Here is an 11,848-nt window from a genome sequence, read left to right on the forward strand (position 1 = left end):
TCTCCTAGCATTGATTGGGATTTGGATGTGCGCTAGCTAGCTAACTCTGGTCCTGTTTGTGATCTGACGACCAGTACATTCATCAAATTCATTGTCCAATGTCCCTATTTTTCAAGCCACTCTACATGCCGTAGTTATCCTTAAACTTTTTGAAGCTGCAACGGTCAATTGGTTGTTTCGGCTGGACTGTGAATCTACAAAACATATTTGGTGGCGACAGTTTTCACCCTAAGAGACTTAAATGAGTAATTGGGGTGTTTGTGCGTATGCATTTAATCTCCACGTGTTGTTTTCTTAGATATTGTATGCCCCCATTATTGTCCCTTCCAGGTCTCCATAGAAGAATAATCTTTGCTTTGCTTTCTGGTAGAAACACCATGCAGGAAACACCTTTGCCTGGAAGATTTGGTAAAAGCTTCAGAAACAAATCAATGTCATTCATTTTAGAAACACGTGATGTCTGTTCATCGGCAGAAGTGCAAACAATCACAAGGTTAGCCAAAAACTTCAAAGGACGTCTTTAGAAACGGCAAAAAACACTTTGGACTTTCTATACTAGTGCTAACAATTTAAAGAAAGTATCACCCTGAAATAAGCACAACTAGCGAGGTGTGCCAGCTGGGTATTTCGGGGGAAAACAAGTTCCGTTTTTTTCCCCAAAACACTACAAACATTTTCGGGGTTAGGGTTGTAAATGAAACTTGGCAAACAATCCCAGAAATATCAGAAAATACAAAAGATATAAATATATAAAAACAGCTGATGTTTGTGATTGAACTATTAGTCTTTTACCAATTGATTTTAAATATTACTCAACTTGTTTCAAAACCCAGCCTGGAAACCAGAGAATGTTTTATCATCGTTGTGAGAGGACGGACACCAAATCCACGTCTGCTTCTCTTAATAAGAAGAGTGGACTCAATAATCGAAAATGTGGAAAGTGGCTTTTGATTAGGATTTCAGCGAGATGTTTTGAACGTGTCTTTGAGGTGAAGTTGCATTAGCTCTGTTAAAGTGGAAGATGTGGCTTCAAAAACAACAGTAAAGCTTATTTTAAGGGACATTTTTAGAAATCAAAGCAGATTTTTCTGCACTTTAAGGTCATTAATGGCCTCATTGAGTCTTGTGTATGTTCTTTTATACCCCCCCCCCTCCCTCCTCTTGTGTGGATCTGCATTTTGAAGCCTGCTCTCGGGGAGGGCGTTTTGCAGCTCGGTGTATTTTAAGGAGCCCGCCGGCCCATTGGTCTATCGGAATCCATTTCCATAAAGAGGATGTGAGCATTTTGCTGAGACATCGCAACCCACCATATATACCCTATTTCATTTTTCACTGTGTAGTTTTGGCAGTGCCTCCTTTTCTTCTACAAGTGTCCCGCTCCTCTTCTTCTTCTTCGTCTCTTAATAGGTGAGGTAAACTCTATTTCATATTCCAGTTCTCTGAGAGCAGCATCTTTGATTTAATCACTGCAGAAATCCTCTTTATATCCGCTTGCTTCTCCACCCGACTGACATCCTGAACTCGCTTTCTGCATGTTTGCTGCAGACGTCTGACCTCTTTCCCCGACAGAAGGGAATTTATGGGCGCTGTACTCTGTGTGGTTTATGGTCCTGAGGCTCATAGAGAGTCAATGCATTTCCTAAAACTGTCAGACGGCTGAAATACCAAGGTGTCATTCTGATGTCTGAGTCAAACTGAGATGCTTTCAAAGGGTTAGGGGTTAGAGTAAATTCACGGTGAAACAAAAACAGGACCATCAATCTGTTTGAAACTCTTAAATTGGAAACATTGGTGCAGTTTTTCGAGGAAGAGGAAGGTAGAAGTGTTTCGTTGGTTGCATTAATTCTCAGTTAATTGGTCATTAATATGGAAAGTAGGCTGAGTATATGAATCCTATTCACCTCAGTGCCTGCGGGGTGTTCTCTCCTCTTGGCTCTCATCCTTTTTATAATTAGCGTCTAAATGTGTTAAATTAAATAAGAACAGCTTCATAAAATCAACACTGTGCAGCTTCTAACGCCTTTAATGTGGGGCTTTGAGAAGTCACTGAGAATCACAGGATGCAAAGTGCCCCGTCGTAATGTGATCTACTATTGGAAAATCAATCTGTATGCATGGATGTAAAGCCGCCTTCTGTTGTGGTTGATCATTTTATAGTTCTATTTTAATTGTTTAATTGTGTGTGTGTGTGTGTGTGTGTGTGTGTGTGTGTGTGTGTGTGTGTGTGTGTGTGTGTGTGTGTGTGTGTGTGTGTGTGTGTGTGTGTGTGTGTGTGTGTGTGTGTGTGTGTGTGTGTGTGGGCTCTATCAATAAAGTTGTTCTTTTATTTTAAAAACTATAAAATAAATTAAATTAGAAAAATATCGACGAGATAATTAATTAAAAAAAGCAAATAACAAAATGAAATTAAAGAGGAAGTAATTAATGAATCAATAGAAAATAAACAAAGATCACCCAAAGTATTTGGGTGATCTTTATTTAAGGATACGTTCCTCTGAAGTATTCCTCATGTTTAACCCTTCGCTGAATCTGCGATTAACTGGTCCGGACACTCGAGGCGTCCCAGTTTAGTTCAGTCGACGTCGCTGCTCTCCAGTTGGCGTCAGATCGCGTTACGCCTCAAATACTCCGTCCGTCCGTGTGTCAGAGAATCTGCTGCTCTCAGAGAAACTCAAACCGACACCTGACACACGAACTACGGCTCCCAGCAGAGGTCAAAAAGACTTCAGACGTTTCCCCAAATTAATCCGTCTCCATCTGTGTCCTCATGCAGGGTGTGAAGAGCCGAGCACGCAGAGATGTCTGAGTAAGTCAAACACACCCAGAGGGAGAGACCTCTGATACTTTACTGTGGTATAAGTACACAGGAGCAGGTACTCTGATACTTTACTGTGGTATAAGTACACAGGAGCAGGTACTCTGATACTTTACTGTGGTATAAGTACACAGGAGCAGGTACTCTGATAGATGACTGTGGTATAAGTACACAGGAGCAGGTACTCTGATAGATGACTGTGGTATAAGTACACAGGAGCAGGTACTCTGATAGATGACTGTGGTATAAGTACACAGGAGCAGGTACTCTGATACTTTACTGTGGTATAAGTACACAGGAGCAGGTACTCTGATAGATGACTGTGGTATAAGTACACAGGAGCAGGTAGTCTGATAGATGACTGTGGTATAAGTACACAGGAGCAGGTACTCTGATAAATGACTGAAGTATAAGTACACAGGAAGAAGTACTCGGATACTTTAGAGAAGTATAAGTACACAGGAAGAAGTACTCTGATAATTTACTGAAGTATAAGTACACAGGAAGAAGTACTCTGATAATTTACTGAAGTATAAGTACACAGGAAGAAGTACTCTGATAATTTACTGAAGTATAAGTACACAGGAAGAAGTAATCTGATACTTTAGAGAAGTATAAGTACACAGGAAGAAGTACTCTGATACTTTACCTTAGTAACCAGATCCTTTTCTTTAAGCACCAAAAGAAGTAGTAAAAGTACTCGGATACTCTACTAAAGTAGTCTGATTATCTACGTAAGGAAAAGTACATCAGAGGGGGGGAAAGTACTCAAATCGGGTACTGAAGTAAAAATTCAGAATAAGAAAGGGAGGAAGTATTCAGATACTTTACTATAGTCTTTACTTAAGTACTCATTCAAAAGTACCCATAGAAGTGGTAGAAGTATTCATTAAAATGAATAAGAGAGGTGGAAGGAATATTAAGAGGCTGCTCTTAAGTAAAAGTACTCATTGGAAGAGAGTGAGTGGATGCTTGTGATGTGGAAAGCACTCTTTATAAATTCAAACATTAACTCTGTGCTTTTGATTGTCTATCATATTAAATGTATATTCCATATACATTATATTTAAGGAAATAGAAGTAAAAGGTTGCTGTTTTTAAACAATCATCCTAAAATCTGCCTGATTCAAAGATACTCCAAAGGCTTAAAAGCAACACACATTTCTTGAGAACATGTCTGAATGACAGAACCTCTGCATGTTTATTTCAATCAGCAGAGGCTTCAGTGTGAAGAAGTAGAAATGGCAACACTTTACTTGAATGGGTGTTCATAACCATCACACCCGTGTTAAACATCAATGAATACTGATGACAGTTGTCTTTAAGCGTCATTCGGTAAGTTATGTCACTTTTGGTGCAAAGGTGACATTGTTTGAGATGTCCTTGTTATGACAACTTGACATAAACCAACAGAACCCATAAACCTGTCATAGCAGACCGAACAGTGAAACTTAAGAAAAGCGTTTAGCTTGGTATCTCAGTGCGACATTAACCGTCATATGGAGGTCTGCTATGACAGGTTTGTGGTTCTGTGGTCATAACAAGGACATCTCATCAATGTCACCTGTGCATCAAAAGTGACATAACTTACTGAATGACCCTTAAAGACAACTGTCATCAGTATTCATTCCTGTTTAGGACAGGTGTGATGGTTATGACAGTGGTATGAACACCCATTCAAGTAAAGTGTTACCTATAAATATTAAGGTGGTTTATGATGTTTCTGTGGCTTCCTCCCAAACAGAAAGAAGATGACCTCCAGCCGCAGGCATGCCCTGAAGGTGAGTTTAATATTAGTATTTAGAAACCTTTATTTACTCCATGTTTTTATTGCAAGTTCTAACATTTATATAAATATCTTTATTGTACTATTATTATTATATAAAAACCTTTGGTTTTGTTATTTGATTTGATTTGATCTTTATTACCATTTATTTTTGAAGCCTTTAACTGCACGTTCATCACTTGTTATGTTTGTATTGTTTAAATTGTATTTCATTCAGATGTGTCAGTAAAACCTTCTTCTCTCGGGGATAAATTCTGATCACTCTTCTTTAGTTGTGAGTGAATGAAACACTGAACTAGTCTCCTCCTGTTTCCTCTCCAGAGTCTGATCCTCTCCATCGCTGCCAAGTGGCTCGACGAGGAGAAGGTCATCGATACTGCAGCGAAGGCAGCGTACATGGCAGAGCACTGCCCCACCCCCAGCCTCAGCGGAGACCAGGCCACCCTCATGGTGAGTAATCCTCAGAGGGGTTTCTCTGGTGTTGAAGTAGCCATGTGCAAAGGACTCAGAAAGCTACCCACAATAAATGCTTCATATTTTTAAACTCTTTCATGTTTTAATTTAATTACATTTGAATGTATTTGTTACATGTTTTAAATGTTACCTACAAAGAGATTTCTTTTGACATGTAAACTTATTATCTCCATCTTTGAAAACAGATTCACTTATCCAAACCATTGATGTGTAATTGCATTAGCTTCAATTCAAGCCAAACCTCTAAAACAGCGATTGTTCTTTTAAAAAATAACTACAAATTTTTTATTTATTGCATCTCACTGCATCTCTCCAGAACAGTAAGAGCACTTTTGAGGAACTTGTGTTTGTGTTGACAGGAAATCTGCAAGAAGCTGCACGCCCTCCTCGACAAGATTGATGAGGAGAGGTACGACATCCTCTCCAAAGTGCAGAAGTCCGACAAAGAGGTAAACCATCTCTGCTCTATGAACCACAGCACGGTTAGCTGTTAGCATCTCCCTGTCCAACGGGATTCCTCCATGTGATTCTGGATTATGTCCGAAAATAATCTCTGTGTCAAACAAACCTTTATGATACTGACACGTTTAGTTAAGCAGCATAATCTCCACATATCAACACCTCTCTATGATTTCTGAAGTAAAAAGCTAATGTTGGGCTATAAAGGAACTACAGCACGGTCACATGACTTCACGTCACCACCGCTAAGCTAAAGGTGGCTAATGGTGGGCTATAAAGGAACTACAGCACGGTCACATGACTCACGTCTCCACCGCTAAGCTAAAGGTGGCTAATGTTGGGCTATAAAGGAACTACAGCACGGTCACATGACTTCACGTCTCCACCGCTAAGCTAAAGGAGGCTAATGTTGGGCTATAGAGGAACTACAGCACGGTCACATGACTTCAGGTCTCCACCGCTAAGCTAAAGGAGGCTAATGTTGGGCTATAAAGGAACTACAGCACGGTCACATGACTTCACGTCTCCACCGCTAAGCTAAAGGAGGCTAATGTTGGGCTATAAAGGAACTACAGCACGGTCACATGACTTCACGTCTCCAACGCTAAGCTAAAGGAGGCTAATGTTGGGCTATAAAGGAACTACAGCACGGTCACATGACTTCACGTCTCCACCGCTAAGCTAAAGGAGGCTAATGTTGGGCTATAAAGGAACTACAGCACGGTCACATGACTTCACGTCTCCACCGCTAAGCTAAAGGTGGCTAATGTTGGGCTATAAAGGAACTACAGCACGGTCACATGACTTCACGTCACCACCGCTAAGCTAAAGGAGGCTAATGTTGGGCTATAAAGGAACTACAGCACGGTCACGTGACTTCACCTCTCCACCGCTAAGCTAAAGGAGGCTAATGTTGGGCTTGATGGCGTTTAGTCGTCTCATTCAGACACTTGTTAGCCTCCCCCTTTTTGAATCCACCAGTGGGATATTACTGATGTATTTGATGTCGTTTCTCTCCGGCTCGTGTTAACCACAGATCTTTTGTTTGTCTTTTCTCCGGTAGATTGAGGATCTGAACATCAAAGTGGTGGATCTGAGAGGCGTGAAGAAGCCCGCTCTGAAGAAGGTCCGTATGTCCGCTGATACCATGCTGAAGGCTCTGCTGGGCTCCAAACACACTGTGAACATGGACCTGAGGGCCAACCTGAAGCAGGTCAAGAAGGAGGTCAAAGAGGAGGTGAGTCTACCGTTAGTTCATTATTTCTCATCATATATCCAATGGTGGAGGAGGACAGACATGCTGTAGAAATAAAAGCTGTATTTACTGCTGAGCTGATTTTCTTTTATTATTTGTCTTAACTGTGTAAAGATAAACATCCACGATTACTAATATTATGAAAAGTGAATTATGCAAATTGGTAAAATAAATGAAATATATTTAAATGGGACAATATAAATAAATAAAACAAGGATATGATTTTAAATGGAGGTAACAATAAAAATGAGATATAATAACAATAACTAACAATGAATATTTGTATGCATTTTATTTTATTGTATTCTTACTATTTTAATGTGTTTTTTATTCCTATCTTTAAAAAAAACCCAAATAACATATAAATAAAAAAATGGATTAAAAATGATTAAACTAAAATGCATCAAAAGTCTGGATTTGGATCTTTTGCAAAATAAAACAACACAGTTCCATTTCTCACGGTTTCAGTTTCATTTTTCATCACCATGCATCAACACACCAAGTTGAATTCTTCTAACCCCCCTTGTTGTTTCTCCTCCTCTGCAGCCCACCGAAGCTGCAGGCGACTGGCGTAAGAACATTGAGGATAAGGCCGACAGGAAGAAGATGTTTGAGGCGGTCTAAACACCTCGCTGCTCCTTTTCTTTATCATATTTATTATACATGAACTCCACGAGTCTTACAGTGTTGGTGGAAGCGAGGGCTGAGCAGCAGCAGGTTAGCGTGTCTGAAGGAGGCGGCGCTCTGCAGGAAGAAGAGCTTTTAAAGGATCTTATTTTTTTTTGTCTTTGTCTGGATGGAGGCGGAGGAGGTTCACACACTAACACACACCATAACAAGTCTTAAACTCCACAGCGTCAGGGGAACACTCACACAAACTGAACAATAAAAATGTGGAAGGGAGTCGACTGGGTTTGTCTTTATTCGCCTGTGCATCACATCAGCAACAGCGCACACAGTTTTAACCTCAAGTACTATTTGAATAATATACTTAATAACATTCAGCCTTATCCTTCATTTCTATTTATACTAATTGTAATTTTTCATTTGATTTTGAACTAAAATGTTATGTAATTAGTCAAAAATAATATTAAATAAAATACAAACCAGAAAAAGATGTGTTTGGTAAAATTAGAGAAAATATAATATTAATTATTATGTATTAATTGAATGAAAAGAATCAGATGAAGACGAGTCCCCTTCATGAATGATATCTGTAGAACATAACGTTACACATCATTTATCAAATCTGATTGAGATTTGTTTTCAACTTGAGGCGGTGATATAATTATTTGAGATAAATGATTTGTTTTTATATAAAATAAATCAGAAAATAAAACTAGTTCAGATTCAGTCACAAAATATAGATGACCACAAACCTGTGTGTAATAATGTTGCCATGACTTGGTTTTGAATTATATATTCGTCGGTGTTTTAAAAATATATGATTCTTTTAAAACTTGCTTTAGTAATTTCAGCATTATTTACCTTCCATACATTTCATTATTTACATTTAATAAAAAACAAAGAGAAATAAATGGATCCTTTCGTTGATTCAAAATAGTTTAAAGGAAATGTAATAATGACAAATGTTGGTGTGTCTTTACTTCCTGTTGTTGATATATTCATTATTATGATTTAGGATGTATGTATTAAAGAACAGAATCTGTGTTCTGTGTAATGTTTTATAGGGTTCAGCTCTTTTCTAGAAAAGTATTTCAGCATATTTATAATCAGTCACTCTGGGGTGATCGCAGTATTTTGGAAAATGTGATTAAAAAACTGGAAATAATCTGATTTATTCCCAGAATTACTGACCAAACATTCTTTAATGAGTCAAGCCCCCTGCTATTTCACCACCTCGCCCTCCCACTCTCACACTGTCACACTCCTTGTATGGTGCTCTGGGGGCCCGAGGCTCCGGGGCCTCTATAGTTTCAGTGTCTAACTTTATCTGGTCTGTGTGTGGGGGGGGGGGTTATATTTATAGCATGTGATCTCACCGAGACGTCTTTAAAACTCACAGCGACTCTCGCCGTCTGCCAGCCTCCACTGGACTCCTTTGTTTACTCCTGAACAACAAAGTGACATCACTAGAGAACGCTCGCTCCTATTGGCTAGGGCTCCAACACAGTGTACATACTGATATACACCTGAACCTCAGCAGGAGAGGACTCTTTAAAGTAGAGACACTACATACTGATATACACCTGAACATCAGCAGGAGAGGACTCTTTAAAGTAGAGACACTACATACTGATATACACCTGAACATCAGCAGGAGAGGACTCTTTAAAGTAGAGACACTACATACTGATATACACCTGAACATCAGCAGGAGAGGACTCTTTAAAGTAGAGACACTACATACTGATATACACCTGAACATCAGCAGGAGAGGACTCTTTAAAGTAGAGACTCTACATACTGATATACACCTGAACATCAGCAGGAGAGGACTCTTTAAAGTAGAGACTCTACATACTGATATACACCTGAACATCAACAGGAGAGGACTCTTTAAAGTAGAGACACTACATACTGATATACACCTGAACATCAGCAGGAGAGGACTCTTTAAAGTAGAGACTCTACATACTGATATACACCTGAACATCAGCAGGAGATGACTCTTTAAAGTAGAGACACTACATACTGATATACACCTGAACATCAGCAGGAGAGGACTCTTTAAAGTAGAGACTCTACATACTGATATACACCTGAACATCAGCAGGAGAGGACTCTTTAAAGTAGAGACTCTACATACTGATATACACCTGAACATCAGCAGGAGAGGACTCTTTAAAGTAGAGACACTACATACTGATATACACCTGAACATCAGCAGGAGAGGACTCTTTAAAGTAGAGACACTACATACTGATATACACCTGAACATCAGCAGGAGAGGACTCTTTAAAGTAGAGACACTACATACTGATATACACCTGAACATCAGCAGGAGAGGACTCTTTAAAGAAAACCTGTGGTGTGAAAGGTGTTTGAGTCCTGCTGCTTCTTCATGAGGAGTGGGTTTTCAGGTGGAAGTCATTAGAGCTAATTAGCTGTTAGACATAAACGCAGCATGAGGAACGCGACTGAAACGGAGAGCCTCTCAGAGAGGAAACCAGGAAAGGTTGGTGAGTTTTATCGCATCATGATACAGTGGTGAAAAGTAAACAAGTACAGTCTTCATTATTTGAGTTTTTCCATGTTATGCATTTTTTCAGACTTTGTGTAGAAACACTCCTCCTTCTGAAGCTAAAATTGGGGAAAATATCTGAAAAAATAATAACTCCCCAAAGTGTGTGAAACAATCTTAAATCTATGTTGAAATTTACTGCCCAAAAATATGTAAAAGTGTCAGAAAAGTTTTCAGAAACTTGTTGTGGAAAAAATTCTTAGAATTATGTAAATCATTTCCAAATTCTTAAAACCAAAACTGATGAAAAATGTGCAAAAGAACAAATGATGCTGTAATGGGTTTGATGCACTCCTGCAGATTAAACCAGCAAATAAATGAGGTGAAGCAGACCTCAGATCAGCGGACAGTCCTGCAGCTGCACGGTCAGTAGGGGGCGTGTTCGTTCTGTTTTCTGCAGCTCAGGATCTCCTCTGCATGAACATTAAAGAAGGGCACAAACAAATGCAAAACAACAGGACTTTATTCCTCAAAAGTCACGGATTAAATGCATGTCTTGCAAAAATCAGTTTCCATGTTTCTTATTTTAAAGTCCTATTGAATGAACGTGGCATCCCTGCAGCCTACACGTCCTGACCGCTGAGCTCGTCCTGAACATAAAGGCGTTTGTTAGTTGATCCTCTATGTTTTAGAAAGGTTAGCGTGGGTCATCTTCAATATCAGGTTGTGGTATCTTGGTGAACTGCTCCGAAGCTCCGTCAAGTCTTCCTTCTTACAAACACAAACTTCATATTAAGCTTTTCCATCTTTTTATTTCATGCATTGTCATTTTCATCTCCTCTTTCTGCAGACCTTTTCTCTACATCATGCTTTTTAATCTTTTCAGTTCAAGAGATGTATCTGCAGCTGCACCTCTCTGAAAGAGGCTCCTGATGTGCAACCTGAAGAGACAGAAGGAAACATTAAGGGGTGGATTTAGAGAGATTTGGACTAAATAAATGAACACCTAACAGTCAGGTTGTTCTTACACCAAGACTCCAATTATTTTCAGATATTTGATTTGTGGAAAATATCTGAAAAAAATATCTGAATAAAGTCTGAAAAAAGGAGAAGAAAATGTGGAAAGATGTGGGAAATAAAAAAGAACATTTCGTAAAAATATCCAACGGAAAATCGGAACAACGCGTCCCAACTTTAAATAAGACATATGTATATACCTCGAAAAAATGTAAATAAAGCCTGAAAAAGAACCCCAAAAAGCTGAGAAAAAACAAACATATGGAATATTTCTACAAAGATAACTGTCCTGAAAAATATCAGGAAAATCATCAGAAAATATGTAAAAAAAAAGATGATCAAATTTATGGGAAAAAATCTCATTTAAATTATTGAAAAATATTTAAAATGTGTGAAAAAACAAACGTGAAATAATAATATAGAATATGATACCAGAGTCAAACCAAAACATAAATATATATAATGCATGCCGATTCGACCACAAGAGAGCAGAGAGGTAACTCATCAACCTGAGAGCTGCTGAAAGTGAAAGCCTGTGGGACGGACAGGGGGAGTTAATGGGGACGGACAGGGGGAGTTAATGGGGTTTAGAGCGGCCACTAAACGTAACGACACAGCTTGAACTTTAACAACGACTTCTGGCTGGCTGGACTTAATGAGTCTGCAGGTCAGAGGGAGGACGAGCTTCAGTTACAGTCCGGAGACATTCATCTCCCTCAGCACAGACAGAGGAGATGGAAAATGATTGTCACCATGCAGGAAATAAAGAGAGGAGGATTTAGAGAAGAAAAATAAACACTGACAGAGTTCATAGACAGAATGAAACTCCTGCATCAACAACATGTGGAACGTGAAGCTGAAATATCTTCAGAAAGCTCTTTATTTTCTGAGAGATGT

At 39.1% G+C, this 11,848-nt stretch overlaps 1 protein-coding gene across 1 annotated transcript; it reads left to right on the plus strand.

Annotated features, from left to right (window-relative positions):
- The first annotated feature begins 1,251 nt into the window (after positions 1–1,251).
- LOC134874768 (troponin I, fast skeletal muscle-like) lies at positions 1,252–7,692 on the plus strand. Its single transcript, XM_063898934.1, has 7 exons — positions 1,252–1,407; positions 2,774–2,806; positions 4,560–4,596; positions 4,923–5,051; positions 5,435–5,524; positions 6,598–6,771; positions 7,336–7,692. The coding sequence occupies exons 2-7, from the start codon at positions 2,799–2,801 to the stop codon at positions 7,411–7,413; spliced, it is 516 nt and encodes a 171-aa protein (XP_063755004.1). The 5' UTR covers positions 1,252–1,407; positions 2,774–2,798; the 3' UTR covers positions 7,414–7,692.
- Positions 7,693–11,848: the final 4,156 nt, after the last annotated feature.

This window comes from Eleginops maclovinus, chromosome 2 (genome assembly GCF_036324505.1).
Source record: "Eleginops maclovinus isolate JMC-PN-2008 ecotype Puerto Natales chromosome 2, JC_Emac_rtc_rv5, whole genome shotgun sequence".
NCBI lineage: Eukaryota > Metazoa > Chordata > Actinopteri > Perciformes > Eleginopidae > Eleginops > Eleginops maclovinus.